The following is a 25,787-nucleotide window of genomic DNA, read 5'->3' as shown; positions in this document are numbered from 1 at the left end:
ATTATAGCAATCTTTTAAGTTACTATGATGCCTCAGCAGGCGTGAATCCTATCCCGCTGAAGCTTCCATCCTTTGTACAGGTCAAGTGGCGAAGTAAGGCAATTAATTACAAAAAAGTGCACCAAGTGACTTACCCTCAGTTCAGCTTTTTCGTTGAGTTCTTGTATGAGCTTGCAACGACCATGAATGATCCAGCCTTTATATTTGAAGAAAACTTGACTTGTCTTCCCCGTAAAGAGTATCATAAACCATCTTTCAAGGTAGCTGTACATAAAACAGCTGTTTTAGAACCAAAGACTGATAGGCATATTCCACGGTCTCAGTTTAGGTGTCCATTGCATAATGCCCACCACTCTTTAAATACGTGTGTAGCCTTTAAGGACAAATCAATTGAAGATAGAAGGAAGATTGTCAAAGATAATGATATATGTTTCAGGTGTATTGATTCAAAGGAGCACAGGGGTTACAAGTGCCCTGTTGCTATCCAGTGTAATGATTGTGGCAGTGACAGACATTCCACAGGCATGCATTATGACTACTTACCTAAATATAATGTACCAACTGACAGTAACCATTTTGATAAACCTACAGTCAAGCATGGCGGGGAGCATACCGAAACAGTATCTACTAAATGTACTCAAGTATGCAAAGATAACTCGGTCGGACGATCTTGCGCAAATTTTGTTTTAGCGAAAGTTTTCAGCGGTAAAGACCCAAATCACCACAAACTTGTATATGCCATACTTGATGACCATAGTAATAGAACCCTGGCAACACCAGAACTCTTGAATCAATTCCATGAATGTGATTCAAAAATAATTAACTATAAATTGTCTTCACGTGTGGGTAATGTTTTGACAACTGGTAGACAAGCTGATGGGCTGATTATTCAGTCTGTTGATGGCTCGTATACATTTGATTTACCTTCTGTGATCGAATGCAGTAATATTCCAAATTCCAAAGAAGAGATAGCGAGCCAAGATTTAGTTAAACAGTATGCACATTTATGTGAACTGGAATGTTTCATTCCACCAATACAAGATGGCTGTGACATATCTTTGCTTATCGGTAGAGACTTGCCCGCCGTACATCAGGTGTCAGATCAACGTATAGGCAGTGAAAATGCTCCATTTGCTCAGCGCCTTCCAATGGGGTGGGTGATCATTGGTGAAGTATGTGTTGGAGAGGTACATGCGTCAACAGACATTAAAGTGAACAAGATAAATATCCTTAGTAATGGTAGACCCACCTTACTAGACCCATGCAAACAGTCAGTGACGTGTACGATTGAAGATTCTTCAATTTTTGATCAAACTCCAGATGATGACAAGGTAGGACTTTCACACGAAGACAGGACGTTCCTAAAATTAATGGACAAACAATTTGAAATGAACTCTCGAGGCCAATGGTCAGCACCATTACCCTTTAAGACTTTAAGATCGCGACTTCCGAACAACAAGGTACAAGCCGAGAAGAGAGCTAAAATATTAGATAAGAATCTCCACAGGGATATTATCAAACGCGACCATATGATGACCTTCATGACAGGTATTTTAAATAAAGGTCATGCAGAAGTAGCGCCACCTATACAAGAAAATGAGGAGTGTTGGTTTCTACCACTCTTCGGCGTATATCATTCCAAAAAGCCAGATAAGATAAGAGGATTATTCGACTCATCAGCAAGTTTTCATAACATTTCTTTTAACGAAGTTATGGTGTCAGGCCCTGATCTTACAAATAACCTAATCGGCGTTTTACTACGATTTAGACAGGAAAAAATTGCTGTTTCAGCTGATATCGAGCATATGTTCTATTGTTTCTATGCGATACCAGAGCACCGAAGATATTTACGATTTTTATGGTACAAGGACAATATCTTTGGTAATGAACTTATAGAATATCAAATGTGTGTTCATGTATTCGGAAATCGACCTTCAGCCTCAGTTGCAAACTACGAGTTACGGAAGGCTGTTGAAAACGCAGATCCTGAAGTAAAAAACTTTGTTTCAAATAACTTTTACGTAGATGACGGACTTGCGTCCTTTTCAAGCGAAGCCGAAGCTTCTGCGGTTCTGAATAAAAGTAAGGAAACTTTATGGTGTAACGGAAACATTCGACTTCACAAGTTCGCTTCGAACAGCAAGGAATTCTTAACTAAATTTGATTCCAAGGACTTGGCGAAAGATTTAATTGACATGGATCTAAGTGAAGATTAGTTTAGGACTGGTCTGGGATTTGAACTGTGACAAATTTGTGTACAAGGTTTCATTACAAGATAAACCGTCTACAAGACGTAGTATTCTATCCATCATAAATGGATTATATGATCCACTCGGATTGCTGTCAAGGGAAAGATTATTCTCAGAAACTTGTTAAGGAACAACCCCGACTGGGATGAACTGTGACAAATTTGTGTACAAGGTTTCATTACAAGATAAACCGTCTACAAGACGTAGTATTCTATCCATCATAAATGGATTATATGATCCACTCGGATTGCTGTCAAGGGAAAGATTATTCTCAGAAACTTGTTAAGGAACAACCCCGACTGGGATGAACAGTTGTCACCAGACGTTCTCGGTGAATGGAATAACTGGAGGGATTCGTTGTATGCACTGAATGATGTCAGTATTCCAAGATGCTATGGTGCTGATGGTCTGAATTCTCTTCAAGAAAAAACAGGTGTTGGTGTATTGTGATGCATCCGAGTCAGCTATTGCGGCAGTGGCATATATCAAGGGCATTGATAAGAGTAAAAAGGAACATCATGGATTCATTCTTGGAAAAAGTATGGTCGCGCCTCTAAATTGTAACACTGTGCCTCGTCTCGAGTTATGTGCTGCCTTGTTAGCAACCCATATAGCTAAGATCATTTCAGAAGAGTTAGCGATACCGTTAAGTGGATTCACATATTTCAGTGACAGTAGAGTGGTTTTAGGCTACATTAACAATAAAAAAAACGTAGATTCTATGTCTATGTTTCTAACTGGGTGGAACGTTTTAGACATGTTTCCTTACCACAACAGTGGAACTACATACCCACTAACTTAAATCCTGCAGATCAAGGCACACGTTTCGTAAATCCCACTGATCTACAGGAAAGTCTATGGTTAAATGGACCAATCGCTAAAGCTCAAGAATCGCGAATACTTTGGTTCTCGCGACAATGAAATATTTCCTCTGATTCAAGTTACAACCAATAAGACTCAAGTTCAAGAACAAGACTGTTTAGGTTCAGATCGATTCTCAAAGTTCTCTTCATTGAAGAGACTAGTTTGTGCTATTATGGTATTGCGAACATTTGTGAAACACTTTAAGAATGGTAGATCTAAAATAACTTCTACTATTAATCATAAACTTGATGAATACAAGAACACCGAGATTTTTGTATTCAAAACTGTACAAAATGAACATTTTGCAAGTGAGGTACAGTGTCGACAGAACAAGAAACATGTTAACAAGAAAAGCAGTATTCGGGATTTAAATCCATATTTAGATGACAACGGACTTTTACGCGTAGGTGGTCGTCTAAATAATTCGGACATGAACATTAGTCAGAAAAATCCGATAATTCTTCCAGGAAAGAGTCATGTGGCCAAATTATTGGTTTTGCAATATCATGAAAATACAAAACATCAAGGTAGACACTTCACAGAAGGAGCCGTAAGAGACGCAGGTTTTTGGATAATTTGAGGCAAGAAAATTATTCGCTTTTTATTGTACAAGTGTGTCACTTGCAAAAAGTTACGTGGCAAGTTAGAGGTACAAAGAATGGCCGATTTGCCAGCCGATCGATTGATCCCAGGTCCACCATTCAGCTCAGTGGGTGTAGACACGTTTGGTCCATGGGCTGTAACAGATCCTTTAAAAATCGATGTTGTGTAATGTCGAAGACCAGAAAGTAAGCAACTTTCTTTTCAACAGAGGCTGTAAGTGGTTATTCAATCCGCCCCATGCGTCACATATGGGTGGCGTATGGGAACGTATGATAGAAATTGTGAGAAAAGTTTTAAATGGTATTATGCTGGAACATGGTAATCGAGAAATTACACATGAAGTATTAGTTACATTCTTTGCTGAAGTTGCTGTAGTTAACTCCAGACCATTAGTACCAGTTAGTTGTGATTCCGAACAACCGTTCATTCTTTCACCAAACATGTTACTAACACAAAAATCCGGTTCATGTCCATCGTTTGACATAGGTGAATTCAATACCAAAGACATGTTTAAAGCACAATGGAAGAGAGTTCAGTTTCTATCAGATTTGTTTTGGACAAGGTGGAAAGGGGAATTTTTGTGTTGTCTTCAGCAAAGACGAAAGTGGTTAGAATCCAAACCAAATATTATGGAGAATGATATTGTTCTACTCAGAGAAAAGGATATCCATTGTAACATATGGCCTATGGGTATAGTCGTGAATGCATTAAAGAGTAACGATGACATTGTGCGAAAAGTACAGGTTCGCGTATGCAAAGATGGTAAAACCGCGGTATGCACTCGTCACATTAGTGAATTGATAGTTTCGGTTAGTGAACAGTAACTGTTTTAATATAAATCTACTGAATATCAAATTAAGACTATTTGAACATTTTCAGTGTAAGCTAGTAAAGCTTTTATATTAACTGTTAATATTATATGTTGTTTTATTTGTCAAATGTAAATGTTTTATGTAAGTTTTATAAGTGACAAATTATCATTGTCAGGCGGGAAGTGTAGTGCATATGACGAAAATTACTGGTCTTAATCCTAGTATGATGAAATTGTAGGTTGGAGTAATCTCCCTTGGAGAGAATGTTTTGTGGACTCCATCTTTTGAAAAACACATGTTTTGACTGTTTTACTGTTTCAGTATGTGTTGTTATTACAACACATTAGTTTTAAACTATGATAAGATATGATAAGAGCTGCATGGTGTAAGTGTTCAATATAATTATATGTTTAACAATTTAAATCAGATAGATAGCTTTTAAAAGAAAGTAATTGTAAATCAAGTTGTATTTCACAAGTTGGTCGTCTCAATTTGGTCATGTCGTCTGGTCTTGCCACAAGAAATACTGTTAAATTATTAAGTCAACTGTTACATAATGGCAACTTGGTTTGTTTATCATAGTTAACTTATGCTTTGTCTCCATGTTTGTTTACATTGTTTACATGTACTTAGAGGTTGTTTTATGTTTTATTGTAGTTTTCACGGTAAAATTGGTTCTGCAATAAAGTACAGAAGAATTTGTTTTATCGTTAGCCGATTGATTATCTGTGTCCCATAGAAAGTCATGATAACACCTTACTTGGAGACACGTTTGGTAGGGTATGGTGCTCCTTTTTAGGGATAAGTGAATTTGCCTGTTCCTTTTAAAAGCTTGCATTAGCTGTCGACCTGTTGGATTTGATCAGATGGTAGTAGGGTGGATATGAAGGTTGATGTATTACAGTCATCACAATTAATGTGCTTTATCTAAAGATTATTATGGCTTAGTTAAATAACAATACTTAAAGGTTATACCATAAAAGGAAGTTGAACCTGATTTGAAATGTGCGAGCTGATTAGGTCTTGTTAATGCTTGTATAGAGAAATTATACAGGGAAGCCATATTTCTTTCATAAATTCACGCAGTTTAACTTGGTTTCAGATAAATCAAGGTTAGAACATAGTATCTTTGAATGGAGGGATGAAGATGATGGTGTAGAACCATTGTTTACACCTTACTGAGAGACTGTTTAGGTAAAATTATGATGCTCTTCTTTTGGGGTGAATCATGAATCATACTTAGTGGCTTTAAATCGGATATACAAGATTGCTAATTCCTATAAAAGCTTGCATTAGCTGTTGTGCTTTTGGATATGAGCAGATGCTAGTAAGGTGGATCACAATTATTATGTTTTAACTAAAGATTATTATGGCTTAATTAAATAACGATACTTAGAGGTTATACCATAATGGATAATACAATATGTGATTCAAAACAGGCAATCTAATTTGGCCTGGGTACAGGAAATACCAGTATGCATATTATACAAAGGAGTCATAGTTCATTCATGTATTCGTACAGTGTAAATTTGTTTCAGATAAGTCATGGTTTAAGCATACTAGCTTTGATTAAGGGCCTGAAAACAAGAGAGTAGGGACTATTTGTGGACAATTTATGAATACTTGGAGACAAGATTGGTAAGTTATGATGCTCGTCTTTTGAGGTATGCTTAAGTGCTGGTAAAAAAAACAACAAAAAACAACTTTCATTGGCTGTTGCGCTCTTGGTTTGATCAGGTGCTAGTAAGGTGGATATGTGGTTCAACCATTCGGCCATCTCAATTAATTTTCTTAATTTGTAGATCATTATGGCTTAATTAATTCATGATATTTAGAGGTACATGTATTACCATAGTAGTAGGGTCTACTGTGATTTAAGAAGGTCAGTCTAGTTGGTGACTGTCAAGTTATTGATTGGATTATTTTACTTGCTAACAGAATAAATCAATTGCATGATTGATTAATAGAGTTTGGGATGAACCGATATAATTTGGCCTGTGGGTTTATCTAATCAGAGAGCGAGTTAGTTATAATTTACTTGGGACTAGCCATTTCACACCGGTTAACAATAGCATATAGTATAAGGGATATAAACTAAGATAGTATTGATAATGATAATAATAATAATAATAATTAATAATAATTATAATAATAATAATATTAACTATGTATTTTATAGGGGAGCTAGCTGGTGGATCACAAGATTAATTAAACAGCTGTTGATAATAATAATTAATAATAATAATTATAATAATAACTAGATCTGCATAGCAGATATCAAAGCTTTCATATAAACTGCAAAAGGGGTTATTAAAATCTATGAATCAACAACCACTCTGACGGAAGATATTCTCACGGCTAAAAAATCTTTTTTCTCTCAGCTACGAGAGATACGTAGAATTAAACCGGCCCAGAGCCGACCGTGTTGATAAGAAGCCGCTTATTTGACATTGACACATAACTGAAGGTGAATAGGCCTACCCGTCCAGTTAAAACAATGGGCAATCTTACATCGGTCCACTAAAGAGAGGCACATACTAGTCGCCTCCTACTTCCCCAAGAAATTTAGTCCTAACCTTAACTCTCATACATATAAACCATTTGGTACTACATGTACATGTATTTCGTACTTATATCATATTAAACCCCTCGGCCGCCATGTTGAATCACACAGTATCCTAACACCTTTATGAAATCAATGACAAATCTAAACTTGGGCACTCCAACCACTTTTATTTTTACATCATTCAGTTTTTTTTAAATAAGTAATTCTATCACAAATTATAGTGAAGACTGGACCACTAAACTAGTTACCGATCAGTTTTTCTTTGTTTTATGCGTTCTACATTTTCAAAGCAATGATTCTTATAAGGTGCGAGCCGCCATGACACCGGCGGATATTATAACTTCGATAGGCGAGAAACTTCAGGTAGCAGTTGGGTTTCATCAAATCATATAATTATGCGGTACGACTTCACCTTTATTTCAATGGAATTGGTTTATTATATGTGCAGTGCAGTTTTAGGTCAGTTTATGTGTAAATTAAGGGAGCTATACATAGGTCAGTAACCTTTTTGTAGTCATTTCACTACTGAAATCAAAAAATTTTTACAATGTAGGTAGTGAAAACAAAATGTTATGTTAAGCGTTGTTCGAGGGTGGGGTGGGTGCTTAAAATTCCAAGGGTTATTTTTCGTGCACGCCAATATGCACACAGGATTTCAATTTTTCGTCCTACCCAAAAAACTGCACGCAAAGTTAGTTGTCGGGCATTCGGTCAAGAACCACGGACAAAGGGAGAGAACGGGGACCTCTGTTTTTCATACCATCCAAGCGACTAGGCACTAATCCTTGTACCATGGACGAGGGGACGGTCGTTTTTCGTCGCATCGAAACGACTAGACACAGATCCTTGCTAGGCCTTCCATACTTCACCACTGCCAACGGGGAACCACTTTGACCTCGGGCTTTCGTACCATCCGAACGACTAGACACTAATCCTTGCAAGGCCTTCCGTTCTGCACAAATGAGCCACACTGGCCTCGTTTTGTCGTAACATACAAACGACTAGACAATGTTTCATAATTTAGTCATGTTCGCGTGGGTGGGTTGGCAGCAGAATTGATATGTACATGATAGTGACACAAGTGGGGGGGGGGGGAGCGGGGTGTACACAAATCACTCAAATCAGAGATTTGTAATACACGCATATACTTGATATACTAAATGCACAAATGGCTGAATTTCGAGACATTACTGGCACTCTTTTAACACATAATGAGAACACTGCATTAATTTCTATATATCAATAAAATATGCCTCAGACCCATTGTATCATATATGATACACTAAATTTCGACATTGATTTTCAGAAAAAATATTGTTTATTTTTAAATTTGAATTAAACTAGTAACAAAATATATTTTCTGGCAACAAATAGCATATAAATAAAAATAGATTTACTTTCTGATTATTTTTTTAAAATGAAATCATTCCAGGGCTTTTATTGACATTTCAGAAAATGTAGAGTTGGTCCCATGCACTTGAGGCCAGGGCCCTTGAAGTTGTACAACTGCACCCGGTGACCGATATTTATTTAACGGGGAATAAGTGATAATTCATATTATAGCAGTAAATAATTAAAATATTTCATAGGGATTATAATAATATGTAAGGTTATATCATGTCTGGGTATTACAGGGTTAAAACCAATATTAAATTCCGAAAATCGTTTTTTTGCTAAAACTCTTTTTTTTTTAATGGTATCAAAATGGGGGTAAAGCACAGAGTCCGGGGTGGTAATGGGCGTATTGTGTCCAAATTTCATGGTTTTCGGACAATCGGTGCCGGTGTCACGGCGAAATTCCACTTTTTTCTCCTCATGGAAGCCGTAAATTGAATTTTTGAAATATTCAAATACCAAACACTCGACCATCATCCAGGCTATCCTGAAATGTAATAATTTCGATTATAGGAGACACATTTTCTAAGTCACGACTAATTGTGTATGTTTTCAAGCCCATTAATGTGGATTTTTCACTATTTTTCATTTTCAATTCAAAATGGCGTCCATCATTTGACCTAAATCAAAATTCTACTGCCTACATTTTATGGGCTTTCCTTCAAGGATTTGGAAAATATAATCACCTTGTCTGTAAGTAAAATATCAAAAAAGCCTTAGCGATATTTCACATTTCAAGATGGTGGCACTTCCGGTTTGGGCTACAAACTCCATTTTTTGTGTACGAATCAGTAGTGTCGTAACTAGTAAAGAAGTACAATAACAAGGCAATCGGACCTATATTTCGTTGATTTTTTTTAAAAGTTTGATCCTTAATTTCATCAAGGGGAGATAATACAGAAAATTTCTAATGACATTTTTCAAGTTGTATCGGTAAGATCTACTTATATACTGAATTTCATGAAAATCGTGCAACTATTAAAGAAGTTGTCAAGTTGATTTTTACTTCCGGTTCGAAATCACAGCGACGAATTTTTGAAATTCAAAAATCCGAAATAGCAGATTTGAAGTAAATGATTCAAGGTACTCAAAGAATTGTTTTTTACTAAAATAGATCAAAAAGTCACAAAGTTACAGCAATGTATGTCAAATGCATTCGTTCGTAAAATTCGGTGATTTCGGATGTGTAAAACGTTTTGAAAACATACCTATTCCAAAGCCACCACCCATTCTTGGGGGAGTAGGTCAAAGTTTCAGAAAGATCCCACGGTTAGATTCTGAGATATAAGATTTGCAGGAAAAACACAAAATAAAAAAAAATAATAACAATAATAACTAGATCTGCATAGCAGATATGAAAGCTTTCATATTAACTGCAAAGGGGGTTATTAGAATCTATTGAAACAATAAGTATAAATGTCATCAGGTATCTGAAAAATTACATTTACCTTATGAACAAAATGGGAAAAATACAAAACAAAAATTGTCGACTTGTGGCTACCATCCAAGGCATATTTAGAAAACCGTATATTATATACAGAGTACGCAGGACAGGAATTAGTTGTGCTTCAATGTAAACCGGCCCGTTTCTTGCCTTTAGTTTTAGAGTTAGGTGTGATTTTCAAAGGATTCAATCGGAAATCGCTGAAAATCAATTGACTTCTTACCTTAAACACTACAAATTTAAAGTCAATCGGATATTGAATTTAGCCTCTAGAGCGTCACAATATTTTTTAAAGTGATCAAGGGCAATAACTCTGACGGTAATTATCGGAAATGGCAGTAAATATCAGATATCGCTGAAAATCAATACTGTAGGCTTCTTCGTGTCATGACCTTAAACACTGCGCATAAATTTAAAGTCAATCGGATATTAACTTTGGCCTCTAGAACGTCCACAAGATATTTTGAAGTGATCAGGGGCCACAACTCTGGCAGTAAATATCAGATATCGCTGAAAATCAATCGCCTACTTAAGTGACCTTAACCACTGTGTATAAATTTAAAGTCAATCGGACATTAACTTTGGCCTCTAGCGCATCCACAAGATTTTTTTTAAGTGATGAAGGGCCATAACTCTGACAATAATTATCGGAAATCGCTGAAAATCAATTGGCTTCTTCAACTCATGACCTTAAACACTGTGTATAAATTTAAAGTCAATCGGATATTGAATTTAGCCTCTAGATCGTGCACAAGATTTTTTGAAGTGGTCAAGGACCATAATTCTGACAGTAATTATCGGAAATCGCTGAAAATCAATAGGCTTCTTCGTCTCATGACCTTAAACACTGTATAAATTTAAAGTAATCGGATATTAACTTTAGCCGGCCGGACGGCGGCGACCACAATATACGACCACATTTCAATGTGGGCGTATAAAAATTAACCGATGGCATATAATATTTAATGTATGATAAAGTCAAAACAGTCGATTTCGGTTTTTGGTGTTGCGTTCATTTTTAAAAAAATGTCTTTTACGGATAATGTGTATAGTACTAATAGCAATCACATACGGAAGAGGCGATAAGATCCCTTTGCATTTGGAATTTCAAAATTAATTAAAACCAAATTTAAATTCCGAAAATCGGTTGTTTATTTTTTGCTGAAACTCCTTTTTTTTAATCTGATCAAAATGGGAGTAAGTCACAGAGTGGTAATGGGCGTATTGTGTCCAAATTTCATGGTTTTGGGACAATCGGTGCCGGTGTCGTGTCGAAATTACACTTTTTTCGCCCTTACAGAAGCCGTAAATGGCGGAAAAAAACGAACGGAAGGAACCGTGTCAAGAACAAACGACCTGAACGAATGCAGGTATCGCCTTGAAGTTTTCAGTGTACCTAGGTACCAACGTGAAAAGTTCCTCGCCGGAATTTGGTAGTCAACGTGCCTTTGGTTCCAGCGTGGCGCATGCGCGAAGTTAAAATAGAAGAGTGTTGGATTCCGTGAACGTTCAAAATATATTCAAAACCCACCCACAACAAAGGTTTTTTGCTTAAATAATTGCCGTATTTTATCGAATTTTTATTGTTCTTGATATCTGAGGATTTTCTCAATTTAATATGTGATAAATATCATCGCGGCGCATCCAACCGCTAGAAATTCCAGAGATTTGGACCGCCGGAAGGATGCCTCAGCAGTCAAAAAAGGTGAAAATATGCGATTTCGGTTTCTAGTGTCGATACATCGTTACGGTCATTTTAAAAAATTGTCTTTTAAGGATAATGTGTATAGTACCAATACCTATCACATACGGAAGAGGCGATAAAATCTCTTTGCATTTACAATTTCAAAATTAATTAAAACCAATATTAAATTCCGAAAATCGTTTTTTTGCTAAAACTCTTTTTTTTTTTAATCGGATCAAAATGGGAGTAAGGCACAGAGTCCGGGGTGGTAATGGGCGTATTGTATCCAAATTTCATGGTTTTCGGACAATCGGCGCCGGTGTCGTGGCGAAATTTCTCTTTTTTCGCCCTTACTGAAGCCGTAAATGGCGGAAAAAGCCGAACGGCAGGAACCATGTGAAGAACAAACGATCTGAACGAATGCAGGTATCGCCTTGAATTTTTCAGGGCACCTAGGTACCAACGTGAAAAGTTCCTCGCCGGAATTTGGTAGTCATGGTACCTTTGGTTCCAGCGCGGCGCACGCGCGAAGTCAAAAGAAATTATGGTCGATTTGGAATTTTGGGTATATTTCGGAGTGGTTTCGTATGTAACGGTGTATCTAAGATGGCGGTCATAACACAATATTATAATAACTTTGAAGAATGACCCAATTTTCGCGACCGGGTTGATTTGCTCTGCCTAGGCAATGTTCCTGTGCTCCGATTGCCTTCAAATTTGCACAGAATGTACCTTGGGATTCTGGCTATCACATATTAAAAATAGAAGAGTGTTGGATTCCGAGAACGTTCAAAATAAATTCAAAACCAACCCCCACCGATCAAAGTTTTTTTGCTTAAAAATTGCCGTATTTTATCGAATTTTTATTGTTCTTGATATCTGAGCATTTTCTCCTTTTAATATGTGATAAATATCATCGCGGCGCAGCCAACCGCTAGAAATTCCAGAGATTTGGACCACCGGAAGGATGCCTCAGCAGTCAAAAAAGGTCAAAATAGGCGATTTCGGTTTCTAGTGTCGATACATCGTTGCGGTCATTTTAAAAAATTGTCTTTTAAGGATAATGTGTAAAGTACTAATACCTATCACATACGGGAGAGGCGATAAAATCTCTTTGCATTTGCAATTTCAAAATTAATTAAAACCAATATTAAATTCCGAAAATCGTTGTCACGGCGAAATTCCACTTTTTTTCCTCTCATAGAAAGCGTCAATTGACTTGAGGCCAGGGTCATTGAAGTTCTACAGCTGCACCCGGTGACCGATAATTATTTAACGGGGAATAAGTAATAATTCATATTATAGCAGTAAATGATTAAAATATTTCATAGGGATTATAATAATATGTATATCATGTCTGGGTATTACAGGGTTAAAACCAATATTAAATTCCGAAAATCGTTTTTTTGATAAAACTTTTTTTTTAATGGGATCAAAATGGGGGTAAAGCACAGATTACGGGGTGGTAGTGGGCGTATTGTGTCCAAATTTCATGGTTTTCGGACAACCGGTGCCGGTGTCACGGCGAAATTCTACTTTTTTCCCCTCATGGAAGCCGTAAATTGACAGAAAAAAAAACGACTAAAGGCAGGTGACAAGAACAAACGACTTGAACGAATGCAGGTATGACCTTGAAATTTTCAGGGTACCTAGGTACCAACGTGAAAGGTTGCTCGCCGGAATTTAGTACTCATGGTACCGTTGGTTCCTATGTAGCGCATGCGCGAATTCAAAACCAGCTAAACTCGAAAACAACCTTGTCGGCACGGAAAACATCAAAGGAGAAATTCGAATTTTTGAAATATTCAAATATCAAACATTCGACCATGATCCAGGCTATCCTGAAATGTAATAATTTCGATAATAGGAGACACATTCTCTAAGTCACGACCAATTGTGTATGTTTTCAAGCCCATTAATGTGGATTTTTCACTATTTTTCATTTTCAATTCAAAATGGCGTCGATCAGTTGACATAAATCAAAATTCTGCTGCCTACATTTTATGGGCTTTCCTTCAAGGATTTGGAAAATATAATCCTATTGTCTGTAAGTAAAATATCAAAAAAGCCTTAGCGATATTTCACATTTCAAGATGGTGGCACTTCCGGTTTGGGCTACAAACTCCATTTTTTGTGTACTAATCAATAGTGTCGTAACTAGTAAAGAAGTACAATTTCAAGGCAATCGGACCTATATTTCGTCGATTTTTTTTAAAACTTTGATCCTTAATTTCGTCAAGTGGAGATAATACAGAAAATTTCTAATGACATTTTTCAAGTTGTATTGGTAAGATCTACTTACATACTGAATTTCATGAAAATCGTGCAACTATTAAAGAAGTTGTCAAGTTGATTTTATCTTCCGGTTCGAAATCACAGCGACGAATTTTTGAAATTCGAAAATCCGAAATAGCAGATTTGAAGTAAGTGATTCAAGGTACTCAAAGAATTGTTTTTTAGTAAAATAGGTCAAAAAGTCACAAAGTTACAGCAATGTAGGTCAAATGCATTCGTTCGTAAATTTCGGTGATTTCGGATGTGTAAAACGTTTTGAAAATATACCTATTCCAAACCCACCACCCATTCTTGTGGGGGTAGGTCAAAGTTTCAGAAAGATCCCACGGTTAGATTCTGAGATATAAGATTTGCAGGAAAAACACACAAAAAAAAATAATAATAATAATAACTAGATCTGCATAGCAGATATGAAAGCTTTCATATTAACTGCAAAGGGGTTTATTAGAATCTATTGAAACAATAAGTATAAATGTCATCAGGTATCTCAAAAATTACATTTACCTTATGAACAAAATGGGAAAAATACAAAACAAAAATTGTCGACTTGTGGCTACCATCCAAGGCATATTTAGAAAACCGTATATTATATACAGAGTACGCAGGACAGGAATTAGTTGTGCTTCAATGTAAACCGGCCCGTTTCTTGCCTTTAGTTTTAGAGTTAGGTGTGATTTTCAAAGGATTCAATTGGAAATCGCTGAAAATCAATTGGCTTCTTACCTTAAACACTGTATAAATTTAAAGTCAATCGGATATTGAATTTAGCCTCTAGAGCGTCCACAAGATTTTTTAAAGTGATCAAGGGCAATAACTCTGACGGTAATTATCGGAAATGACAGTAAATATCAGATATCGCTGAAAATCAATACTGTAGGCATCTTCGTGTCATGACCTTAAACACTGCGCATAACTTTAAAGTCAATCGGATATTAACTTTGGCCTCTAGAGCGTCCACAAGATATTTTGAAGTGATCAGGGGCCACATCTCTTGCAGTAAATATCAGATATCGCTGAAAATCAATCGCCTACTTCGTCTCATGACCTTAACCACTGTGTATAAATTTAAAGTCAATCGGACAGTAACTTTGGCCTCTAGAGCATCCACAAGATTTTTTTTAAGTGATGAAGGTCCATAACTCTGACAGTAATTATCGGAAATCGCTGAAAATCAATTGGCTTCTTTATCTCATGACCTTAAACACTGTGTATAAATTTAAAGTCAATCGGATATTGAATTTAACCTCTAGAGCGTGCACAAGATTTTTTGAAGTGTTCAAGGACCATAATTCTGACAGTAATTATCGGAAATCGCTGAAAATCAATAGGCGTCTTCGTCTCATGACCTTAAACACTGTGTATAAATTTAAAGTAATCGGATATTAACTTTAGTCGTCCGGACGGCGGCGACGACAATATACGGCCACATTTCAATGTGGGCGTATAAAAATTAACCGATGGCATATAATATTTAATGTATGATAAAGTCAAAATAGTCGATTTCGGTTTTTGGTGTTGCGCTCATTTTAAAAAAATGTCTTTTACGGATAATGTGTATAGTACTAATAGCAATCACATACGGAAGAGGCGATAAGATCCCTTTGCATTTGGAATTTCAAAATTAATTAAAATCAAATTTAAATTCCGAAAATCGGTTGTTTATTTTTTGCTGAAACTCCTTTTTTTAATCTGATCAAAATGGGAGTAAGTCACAGAGTGGTAATGGGCGTATTGTGTCCAAATTTCATGGTTTTGGGACAATCGGTGCCGGTGTCGTGGCGAAATTCCACTTTTTTCGCCCTTACAGAAGCCGTAAATGGCGGAAAAAAACGAACGGCAGGAACCGTGTCAAGAACAAACGACCTGAACGAATGCAGGTATCGCCTTGAAGTTTTCAGTGCACCTAGGTACCAACGTGTAAAGTTCCTCGCCAGAATTTGGTAGCCAACGTACCTTTGGTTCCAGCGTGGCGCATGCGCGAAGTAAAAAGAAATTACGGTCGATTTTGGGATTTTGGGTATATTTCGGAGTGGTTTGGTAGGTGACGGTGGATCAGGGACTAAGATTGATCTAACATGGCGATCATAACACAACATGATAATCACTTTGAAGTATGAGTAAATTTTCGCGACCGGGTTGATTTGCTCTACCCAGGCAACGATCCTGTGCTCCGATTGCCTTCAAATTTGGGATTCTAGCTATCACATATTAAAAATAGAAAAGTGTTGGATTCCGAGAACGTTCAAAATAAATTCAAAACCCACCCCCAACAATCAAAGGTTTTTTGCTTAAAAAATTGCCGTATTTTATCGAATTTTTATTGTTCTTGATATCTGAGGATTTTCTCAATTTAATATGTGATAAATATCATCGCGGCGCAGCCAACCGCTAGAAATTCCAGAGATTTGGACCACCGGAAGGATGCATCAGCAGTCAAAATAGGCGATTTCGGTTTCTAGTGTCGATACATCGTTACGGTCATTTTAAAAAATTGTCTTTTAAGAATAATGTGTATAGTACCAATACCTATCACATAAGGAAGAGGCGATAAAATCTCTTTGAATTTGCAATTTCAAAATTAATTAAAACCAATATTAAATTCCGAAAATCGGTTTTTTGCTAAAACTCTTTTTTTTTTAATCGGATCAAAATGGGAGTAAGGCACAGAGTCCGGGGTGGTAATGGGCGTATTGTTTCCAAATTTCATGGTTTTCGGACAATCGGTGCCGGTGTCACGGCGAAATTCCACTTTTTTCCCCATCATAGAAGCCGTAAATTGACTTGAGGCCAGGGTCCTTGAAGTTATACAGCTGCACCCGGTGACCGATATTTATTTAACGGGGAATAAGTGATAATTCATATTATAGCAGTAAATAATTAAAATATTTCATAGGGATTATAATAATATGTAAGCTTATATCATGTCTGGGTATTGGAGGGTTAAAACCAATATTAAATTCCGAAAATCGTTTTTTTGCTAAAACTCTTTTTTTTTAATGGTATCAAAATGGGGGTAAAGCACAGAGTCCGGGGTGGTAATGGGCGTATTGTGTCCAAATTTCATGGTTTTCGGACAATCGGTGCTGGTGTCACGGCGATATTCCACTTTTCTCTCCTCATGGAAGCCGTAACGAGGAAAGGCAGGTGACAAGAACAAACGACTTGAACGAATGCAGGTATCACCTTGTAATTTTCAGGGTACCTAGGTACCAACGTGAAAAGTTGCTCGCGGGAATTTAGTACTCATGGTACCGTTGGTTCCTGTGTAGCGCATGCGCGAATTCAAAACCAGCTAAACTCGAAAACAACCTTGTCGGCACGGAAAACATCAAAGGAGAAATTCGAATTTTTGAAACATTCAAATACCAAACACCCGACCATGATCCAGGCTATCCTGAAATGTAATAATTTCGGTAATAGGAGACACATTCTTTAAGTCACGACCAATTGTGTATGTTTTCAAGCCCATTAATGTGGATTTTTCACTATTTTTCATTTTCAATTCAAAATGGCGTCCATCAGTTGACCTGAATCAAAATTCTACTGCCTACAAGGATTTAGAAAATATAATCCCCTTGTCTGTAAGTAAAATATCAAAAAAGCCTTAGCGATATTTCTCATTTCAAGATGGTGGCACTTCCGGTTTGGGCTACAAACTCCATTTTTTGTGTACGAATCAGTAGTGTCGTAACTAGTAAAGAAATACAATTTCAAGGCAATCGGACCTATATTTCGTTGATTTATTTTTTAAACTTTGATCCCTAATTTCATCAAGGGGAGATAATATGGAAAATTTCTAATGACATTTTTCAAGTTGTATCAGTAAGATCTACTTATATACTGAATTTCATGAAAATGGTGCAACTATTAAAGAAGTTGTCAAGTTGATTTTAACTTCCGGTTCGAAATCACAGCGACGAATTTTTTTTTAGTAAAATAGGTCAAAAAGTCACAAAGTTACGGCAATGTAGGTCAAATGCATTCGTTCGTAAAATTCGGTGATTTCGGATGTGTAAAACGTTTTGAAAACATACCTATTCCAAAGCCACCACCCATTCTTGGGGGGGTAGGTCAAAGTTTCAGAAAGATCCCACGGTTAGATTCTGAGATATAAGATTTGCAGGAAAAACACAAAAAAAAAACAAAAAAAAATAATAATAGTAATAATAATCTTAACAGAAACAATAAGCTTTCATATGTAATACATATGAAAGCTTAATAATATTAACTATGTATTTTATGGGGGAGCTAGCTGGTGGATCACAAGATTAATTAAACAGCTGTTGATTCCGGTTCACTTTGGATATTTTGGCTCAAGTTGAAGTGAAGTAGTTCCTCTGCCGATGACTTATAACCAGGAATTTGAACTATACTGTGTATACGTTTTATAGAACCATCTGTTCCATCAGGTTTTCGTTCACGGATAAAGATTTTTCCGTGACGAGTCCAACATCCATTGATTAAGTTTGATTTGAATGATTTTCTAGTGTCTTTAAAGATATGAGCTCTGTACCGTGTTAAGTCCTCATTTATATATATGTTATCTTTTGCTGAGTTAACGACTTTCTTGCCATGCATAATTTATACTTTAGTTTTATAACTAGACAGTCTAACAATAACCTTTTTGGGGTTTCCCATGACAGGTTTACCAACCCTGTGACTATTTTCAATGTCAGTGGGTGTTATGGCTAGGATAACTTTTTTGAGGACTTCGATTACTTTATTTTCAACTACTTCGTTTGTTGTTTCAGCAATACCACTTATCCGGATGCAGTTTCGCCTACCATATTGCTCCAAGTCATCACATCGTTCATTTAACATGCCATTTAGCTGCAGTGTGACAGACGAAATCTCATATTTTAGTTCATTTATTTCCTTTCGTAAGGGAGCAATATATTTATCCATCTCTCCTCTCAGAATAAGTCTTATCATAGGTCGGATGGCATTCTGGACCTCTGGTTTCCCAAATCCTCTGGATAATTCCAGGGTAACTGCATTTAGTGTGCTGGTAAAAAGCCTCATCAGGGACTGGAGTGGATGAAAGAGGGATGGAGTTTTCAGGCTTGTCATTTATTGGGGATTCCGCGTCACTCATAGTGGTTTCTAAATATTCGTAGTTGTTGTTAGGTTCAATGTTTTCAGACATGAAGTTGGTAATTGTACTCTGCTGGAGTTTACTTTTTTTTAAATTACAGCTTTTAACACCAGTAGCCAAGAGTAAGTCTATTTGGATTTGAAATGGGGAAGTGGAACCCTTTCTTTTCCTGTCTTGATTGATATTGATAGTAATGATTTAATAGTAATAAAGTATATGATACCACTGATAAGTTGATGTTGCTTGCCTTTAGTTTAGGGTCTGGCTGTTAAACTTGAGTCAGTCAAAGAAATCACAAAACATAAACAACAAAGGTGGCTGCTCACAAAGCAAGCTTTCACAGTCGATGGAGATTTTCTCTCAAAGGTCCTTTTAATTCAATATGAGTTATTACTTTTATATATTGATTACTCCAGGCACTTCAGGGTGTATGGATTTTATCTCAATACCTTAGTTATTATGTGTTATTTAATCACTTTCACTAATTATTAAAGCTCACAAAGAGGAGTCTAACTACTGGCGGCCATGTTGTTCGGTTGTTTATATATTCTTGAAGGAGACATGGGTGGCTTCAAATAATGGTATACATAAAAAAAATCGAATGGGCCCTTTCCTATTACTTTTATATATTGATTACTCCAGGCACTTCAGGGTGTATGGATTTTATCTCAATACCTTAGTTATTATGTGTTATTTAATCACTTTCACTAATTATTAAAGCTCACAAAGAGGAGTCTAACTACTGGCGGCCATGTTGTTCGTTTGTTTATATATTCTTGAAGGAGACATGGGTGGCTTCAAATAATAGTATACATAAAAAAAAATCGAATGGGCCCTTTCCTAAAACGAATAAAATTTCAAAATACCCTAAAAATAGTGAAATTCAGAGACAAAGTGCTCAAACTATTCAAAAAAAGTAGGGGATATTTGATTTTTAAGTGTTATTAAAGTCACCTAATGAAACTGACGAAGAAACAAATGACAAAATGAAATGAAGTTCACATTCATCGATTTATTCCAAATGATCGTTAGACTAAGTAAGGCACAGACTGACCATTATAAGGGTAAAATGATACCCGGGGTCAAACAGCAAAGTTACCACAGCATCACAACCAAGTCAGTAACGGGTAAATCCTCCTCTGTTTGCCAAACAAGCATTGATCCGACGTGGCATACTCCTAATGAGACGTCTAAGGTCATTTTGGTCCAGATTGTCCCATTCCTGTTGCAACGCAGCAGCAAGTTCTTGGACATTGGCAGGACGTTGTTGACGTTGACGTAACCTCTGTCCAAGCATGTCCCAGACATGCTCGATGGGGGAGAGGTCGGGACTCAGTGCTGGCCAAGGTAATGTGGTGATGTTCTGTTGTTGGAGGTAACCTGTAACGATCCTGGCCCTGTGACATCTTGCGTTGTCATCCTGGAAGATGAAACGGCGGCCATGACGACGTGCGAACGGCACAATATGGATTGCCAAGATGTTGTCCCGGTAGTACTGGCCTGTAACACGCCCTGCAACAACATGTAAAGCCGTTCTTCCAGCAACAGTGATGCCTCCCCACACCATAACAGAACCACCCCCAAATCGATCATGTCTGATGACGTTAACGTCTTGGAAGCGCTCGTTTCGACGACGCCACACCCTCCTACGTCTGTCCAAAAAATCAACAGTGAACCTTGACTCATCTGAAAACATCACATTGCTCCAGCGTCGATTATCCCAGTGTTGACGATCCCTACACCAACGACGTCTTGCCTGAATGTGATGATCTCTCAAACAAGGGATCACGCGAGGACGTCGGGCGCGAAGGTGACCCCTATGCAGTCGATTCCGAATCGTCTGGCCACTCACTCTCACACCAGTGTCTGTTTGAAGACGAGCGCTGATCTGATTTGCTGTGATGACACGATTTCTCAAGGCCAAGGTACGGATAAATCGATCCTGGGCTTGAGTTGTCGCCCTTGGTCGACCTGAGCGTGGTCTGTCCTGTACAGATTGTGTATCACGGTATCTGGACCATAGCCTGCTTATGACAGACTGAGAAACATTCATCGTCCGCGCCACAACCGCCTGTGTTGTGCCGATCTGTAGCATGCCAAGGGCACGTAACCTTTCATTTTGGGTAAGCCGACGCATATCAAAATTTGTTTTCTGGTCACTAAAACAATTAAACTGATGTTTCCACCCTGGAATTCAATGCCACAATTACTGTAACATTCAAAGTCAGAGTCGTGCAAATCTTGGGTTGGACCCCCATGATGATCCCAAGCATCACCTGCATTCCATGCGGTAGCTATTGGTGCGTTTGGGCGTCACATGTAACTGGAAATGTTTCTTCTGTTAGGTTCTATAGTGACTTTTTTCGTAGTCATTTGCATATTTTAGTATTATGCCCCCAAAATCAAATATCCCCTACTTTTTTTGAATAGTATATTACGCCAACTGGGGAGGAGAATCGCACCACTATTTAATAACGTATATATATTACGCCGACTGGGGGCGAAAATGGTACCACTATGTCTGTAACATGAACTGGTGGATAGGAATAGACGGTTTTGTATACAATATGTTTTATTTTATTTTTCAGTTATCGGAAATGGATGACAGATCCAGACTTTGTATGTTTCACTTCAGTTTGGGGTTAAAATATAGCCACATATTGTCAATGTTGGCTCAGGCCCATTCCATTATAATTAGTCTGAGTACATTGAAAAGGATTCTGCGAGTGAATCGGTTGCACAGAAGAAAGAACTATTCTGATCTTCTCCGAGTTGTTTTATTCATAGAAAACAAACTGAATGTAACTGGGGGGCAGGTCGGAGGATACCGTTGGCTGCATCTACAGTGCCGTCATAATGGGTTAAACATTTCGAGACACACAGTTCAAACTTTATTGCAAATCCTTGACCCTGTTGGTGTACAGCTGCGTTTGTCTAAACGCTTAAAGAGAAGACAATACTACGCCAAAGGGCCAAACTATCTGTGGCATCTGGATTCCGACGACAAACTAAAACGATACGGATTGTGTATCAATGGCTGTATGGACAGATTTTCCAGGTGTATTATATGGCTCAATGTATTTCAGACTAGCAATGATCCAAAAGTTATTGCTGGATATTTTATCGAATCAGTCCGTGAAAGAAAAGGGTGTCCGTTTTTGATGAGAGGGTATCGTTGTACTGAGAATGAACATGTGGCACACATGCAATATTTTATGACGGAAAGAAAATCATTTATTTATGGAAGAAGTACTGCAAACCAAAGAATTGAAATGTTTTGGAACCTGGTTCGAAAACAATGTGTCCAGTCATGGATGGATGTATTGGGTTCTTTGGCTGATGATGGAATGTTTGATGGCTATTTTCTTGATAAATGTCTTATTCAATTTTGTTTTCTTCATGTACTGCAGGTGAGTAATGCCCCGATAGATTACAATGACGATAGTCATAATTATTGATGGTTATTATTGATTATATGCTTTTCGTTTCTCTTTCAGGAAGATCTCGATGAAATGTCAAAAACCTGTAATACCCATCAAATACGGCCTACAAAGAACCAGAACTGCCCACATGTTAGGCCACTGGTCATGTATTCATTACCAGCGCTGTACGGCACAAATAATTACCTTCACGAAGTCAGTGAACATATGATGAATGCTTGTGCTGGAGAATGTAGATTTCGGGGTGGTATCATATGTGACGAGGATATTGCTGAACATGTACGAGAACTACTGGCACCCCGCATCGGATCGCCAAGGAGCCGTACAGCTTTATAGAAATCTGCGAATGGCTATTTACAGAGATTTAGACTTAAATTAAGCAATACTTGATTTATATCCTATTTTGTGCTTTAAATAAACGAAGTTATTATTTCCAAAAGTCTTTGTTGTCAAACGGAAGGGATTAAAATAGCCAAAGTACTCTACTAATACACATTATCGGTTAGGCCTACCTGGCTGAATCATTTGTCAATAAAGTCCCAACCTAAGAAAGCTATTACGAAAATTGTTTCGCATCGCTCCGCTAGACTTGAACATAAATATGAAGATAAAATCTACATTTCAAGCTTCAGATTTCTAAGTTTACTTGTGTTTTTATATATTACATTTGCTTGACCTGTTGGGACACAAGAAATATACAACCAGCTTATACATCATAGAAAATGTTATAAAAATCCCCAAATCACAATACTAAACCTGGGTCGCTAACCTCGAAGGCTTAGGGTCACCAAGAAAGTTCCGGCGAGGTTTCCTAGTGTCAGTTGTGCAGGGCCCTGTGGGGATTGGGGGAGGCTGATGACAAGGAACAGTGCATAGTTCTTCGGATGGTACAAAACAAACCAAATACCCGTAAGAGCGAGCCGTATTGCCGATTTCTGAGCAACATTTACCCCATAGCACAACCCATTACCTCGGATGGAGCAAAAAAATATGACATAAAATCCAATTTTTTCATTATAATATAAAAACGCAGGAGGTGGGTGGCCGAACTGTTAACGCGTGCGCGTTTGATCACAAGGTCTGTCATTGGGTCAAACGGCATGGCTTCGAATTTCCACTTGTACGTGGCAAGGAGTAGGGTCACCTGTCCAACCCCGTGGTTTTTTTTTCTGGTCCCACGGCTTCCTTTCAATGCGAAAGTCCCCTACACGCAAGCGAATAATTGAATTTAAACTAAACCAAATGTTAGTTTGTGTCGAGTGGACGTTAAACCGCTCTCTCTCCCTCCCTCTCTCTCTCAATGTCTAAAAACGCAATATATATTTCAAGGGCTAGAATAAATATGCATGAGTTAGGCTGGGTCCACCCTTTTGTTACATCCATTTGCCGGGAATGATAGGTGTTCCCACATGTTCGTGGGAAATCAGAACTAAGCCAGGGGCAACATATACAATGGAAGTAAGAATGTCCCAAAGTGTGATTTTGGGAAACAACGTAGGCAAAGGCCCCAATAACAATTTGCATAGCCTATGCTCGACATAAATCTAGTTTCAGCCCCACCTTCATACTCCTCGCAGTGTTTCGTTTGATTAGAGCTAAACCCACTTAACACTGCTGTAATGGAAGCTAATTTCTGTTCTAAATTATGACTGGTCATTAGTCCTATTAACAACCAATAGCTAACTACGTAACAATATCATAAGGCTTTAAACAGAGTCCCAAATTGGACCAAATAATGTTTACATAACGTTACGTCATGACTCACGATTTTATTACACCCAATTAACCAGTGGATAGCAGAATATTGCAAAAAAAACTAATTGTGTGACGAACCAAGCCATCAAAATGGATACAATGTAAACAATTCTGTTTGGAGACGAACAATACTTCCATCGTTTTTAATAGCTTAAATCACTGTCCAAAGTTTTAAGGAAGACCCCAGATGAAACGAAGGGCTGCCAAGTTGCTGTACTTGGGATATATTTGATTGAACGGGACGAATAGTCACACTCCCTCAAAAGCTCAAGTATCAGAAGCCAATCCAGCAATGGCCAGAGAGGGATTTCTCGGGCCAATGCTTCAGGAATATGTCCCACCCCTTCCCTCCAAATTTCTATATGAGGCAAAAACAGCATGTAACTTATGCATGAAGAGTAAACTGACTAGTCTGGATTTGAAATCATGACAGCTAGATTAGACGATGCCACCTCTTGGCTATTTAGACCATGTGAAGAATTTAAATCAGCACTTTATTAACAAATTCTAAGTACGAAATGAGTAACTAACATAAATCAAAATTAATGCAACCTTTTCATTTGCTGTATGCATGTAAAATTTAAATAGTTAATAAAGTCCTCTTATATTGATAACCCTAAACAGTTCTGTTGAATAAAACAAAAATTATACTGCACGCTACTTTCTTTGTGCCCGTGTACACGAATCAAATAACTACTACAATATAATACTGTGTGTAATTAAAAGTTGTTTGTAAGATATGTTATCATTTATCAACAATATTATATTATATCCATGATCCAAATATTATGGCTGAGTATGCTGTCAAATTCATATCGGAAATCCATAAAACTTTCATATGCTCTTGGCAGTTGAAGCACGCAACCACATGTGTGGGCGGTAGGTCGCCGTTCTAACCCTGTTAAAGCTGTGAACTCAACTGTTATTTCTTTAACTGTCATGAGATCAGACCCTGTGCAGGATCTCATGAACTGGCCTAGTTTTCCGATATCTATGGTTTTTATATATCTTTTGAGATCCTTAGCAACGTCATTCTCAATGGCATTCATGGTTTCAGGAAATCGGAGTAATCCTATGACCTTTTTAGCTGTAGGCGTAATAGTCCCGTATATTTCGTCTATTTTATTACGGTCAACTTTTGCTTTCAACAATTCTTCTTTCATGCAGTTACCTACAAAAGTGGGCTTTTGTACAAGAAGAGTGTGCGCAATTTCAAGGAGTATAGGTTTGATGGTTTCTGCTGTTGGGCGATTTCTACAATCATACGAATCTAAGCTTTCTAGCAAATCATCAATGTCCACTAACTGAAAGGTTTCACATGCCTGTTGAAAAACATCTTTGTCTGGTTCAGCTATGAAATGCCAGAAATCATCCATCAAAGTAGAACTTTCTACTTCTTGTTTGTAAATAATGGAAAGAACAAATGCTCTTGAAAGTTTTACAGGCCCGTATCCTGTTGTGTTATTGCCATACAGCAATAAACGCCCAACTGCCTGCCATTCTATCGTCCCCATGTCATGTCGAAGGGAAGGGACCTTTGCCTCGCGCCCCACTGTACACATATCATAAACATGCTCCCAGAATT

At 37.5% G+C, this 25,787-nt stretch overlaps 1 protein-coding gene and 2 long non-coding RNA genes across 3 annotated transcripts in view; 2 read left to right on the top strand and 1 right to left on the bottom strand.

Moving 5' to 3' along the window:
* LOC130013252 (uncharacterized) overlaps positions 1 to 25,787 on the bottom strand; it is a 72,539-nt gene that overhangs the window by 12,480 nt on the left and 34,272 nt on the right. The window lies entirely within an intron of this gene.
* LOC126825486 (uncharacterized) lies at positions 5,221 to 6,156 on the top strand. Its single transcript, XR_007682011.2, has 3 exons — positions 5,221 to 5,303; positions 5,631 to 5,722; positions 6,067 to 6,156. It is a non-coding gene; the product is annotated as an uncharacterized LOC126825486 (long non-coding RNA).
* LOC126825414 (uncharacterized) lies at positions 21,624 to 22,865 on the top strand. Its single transcript, XM_050555100.2, has 2 exons — positions 21,624 to 22,417; positions 22,505 to 22,865. The coding sequence occupies exons 1-2, from the start codon at positions 21,629 to 21,631 to the stop codon at positions 22,781 to 22,783; spliced, it is 1,068 nt and encodes a 355-aa protein (XP_050411057.1). The 5' UTR covers positions 21,624 to 21,628; the 3' UTR covers positions 22,784 to 22,865.

Source organism: Patella vulgata, chromosome 6 (assembly GCF_932274485.2).
Source record: "Patella vulgata chromosome 6, xgPatVulg1.2, whole genome shotgun sequence".
NCBI lineage: Eukaryota > Metazoa > Mollusca > Gastropoda > Patellidae > Patella > Patella vulgata.
This window is presented reverse-complemented; position numbering and strand designations above follow the sequence as displayed.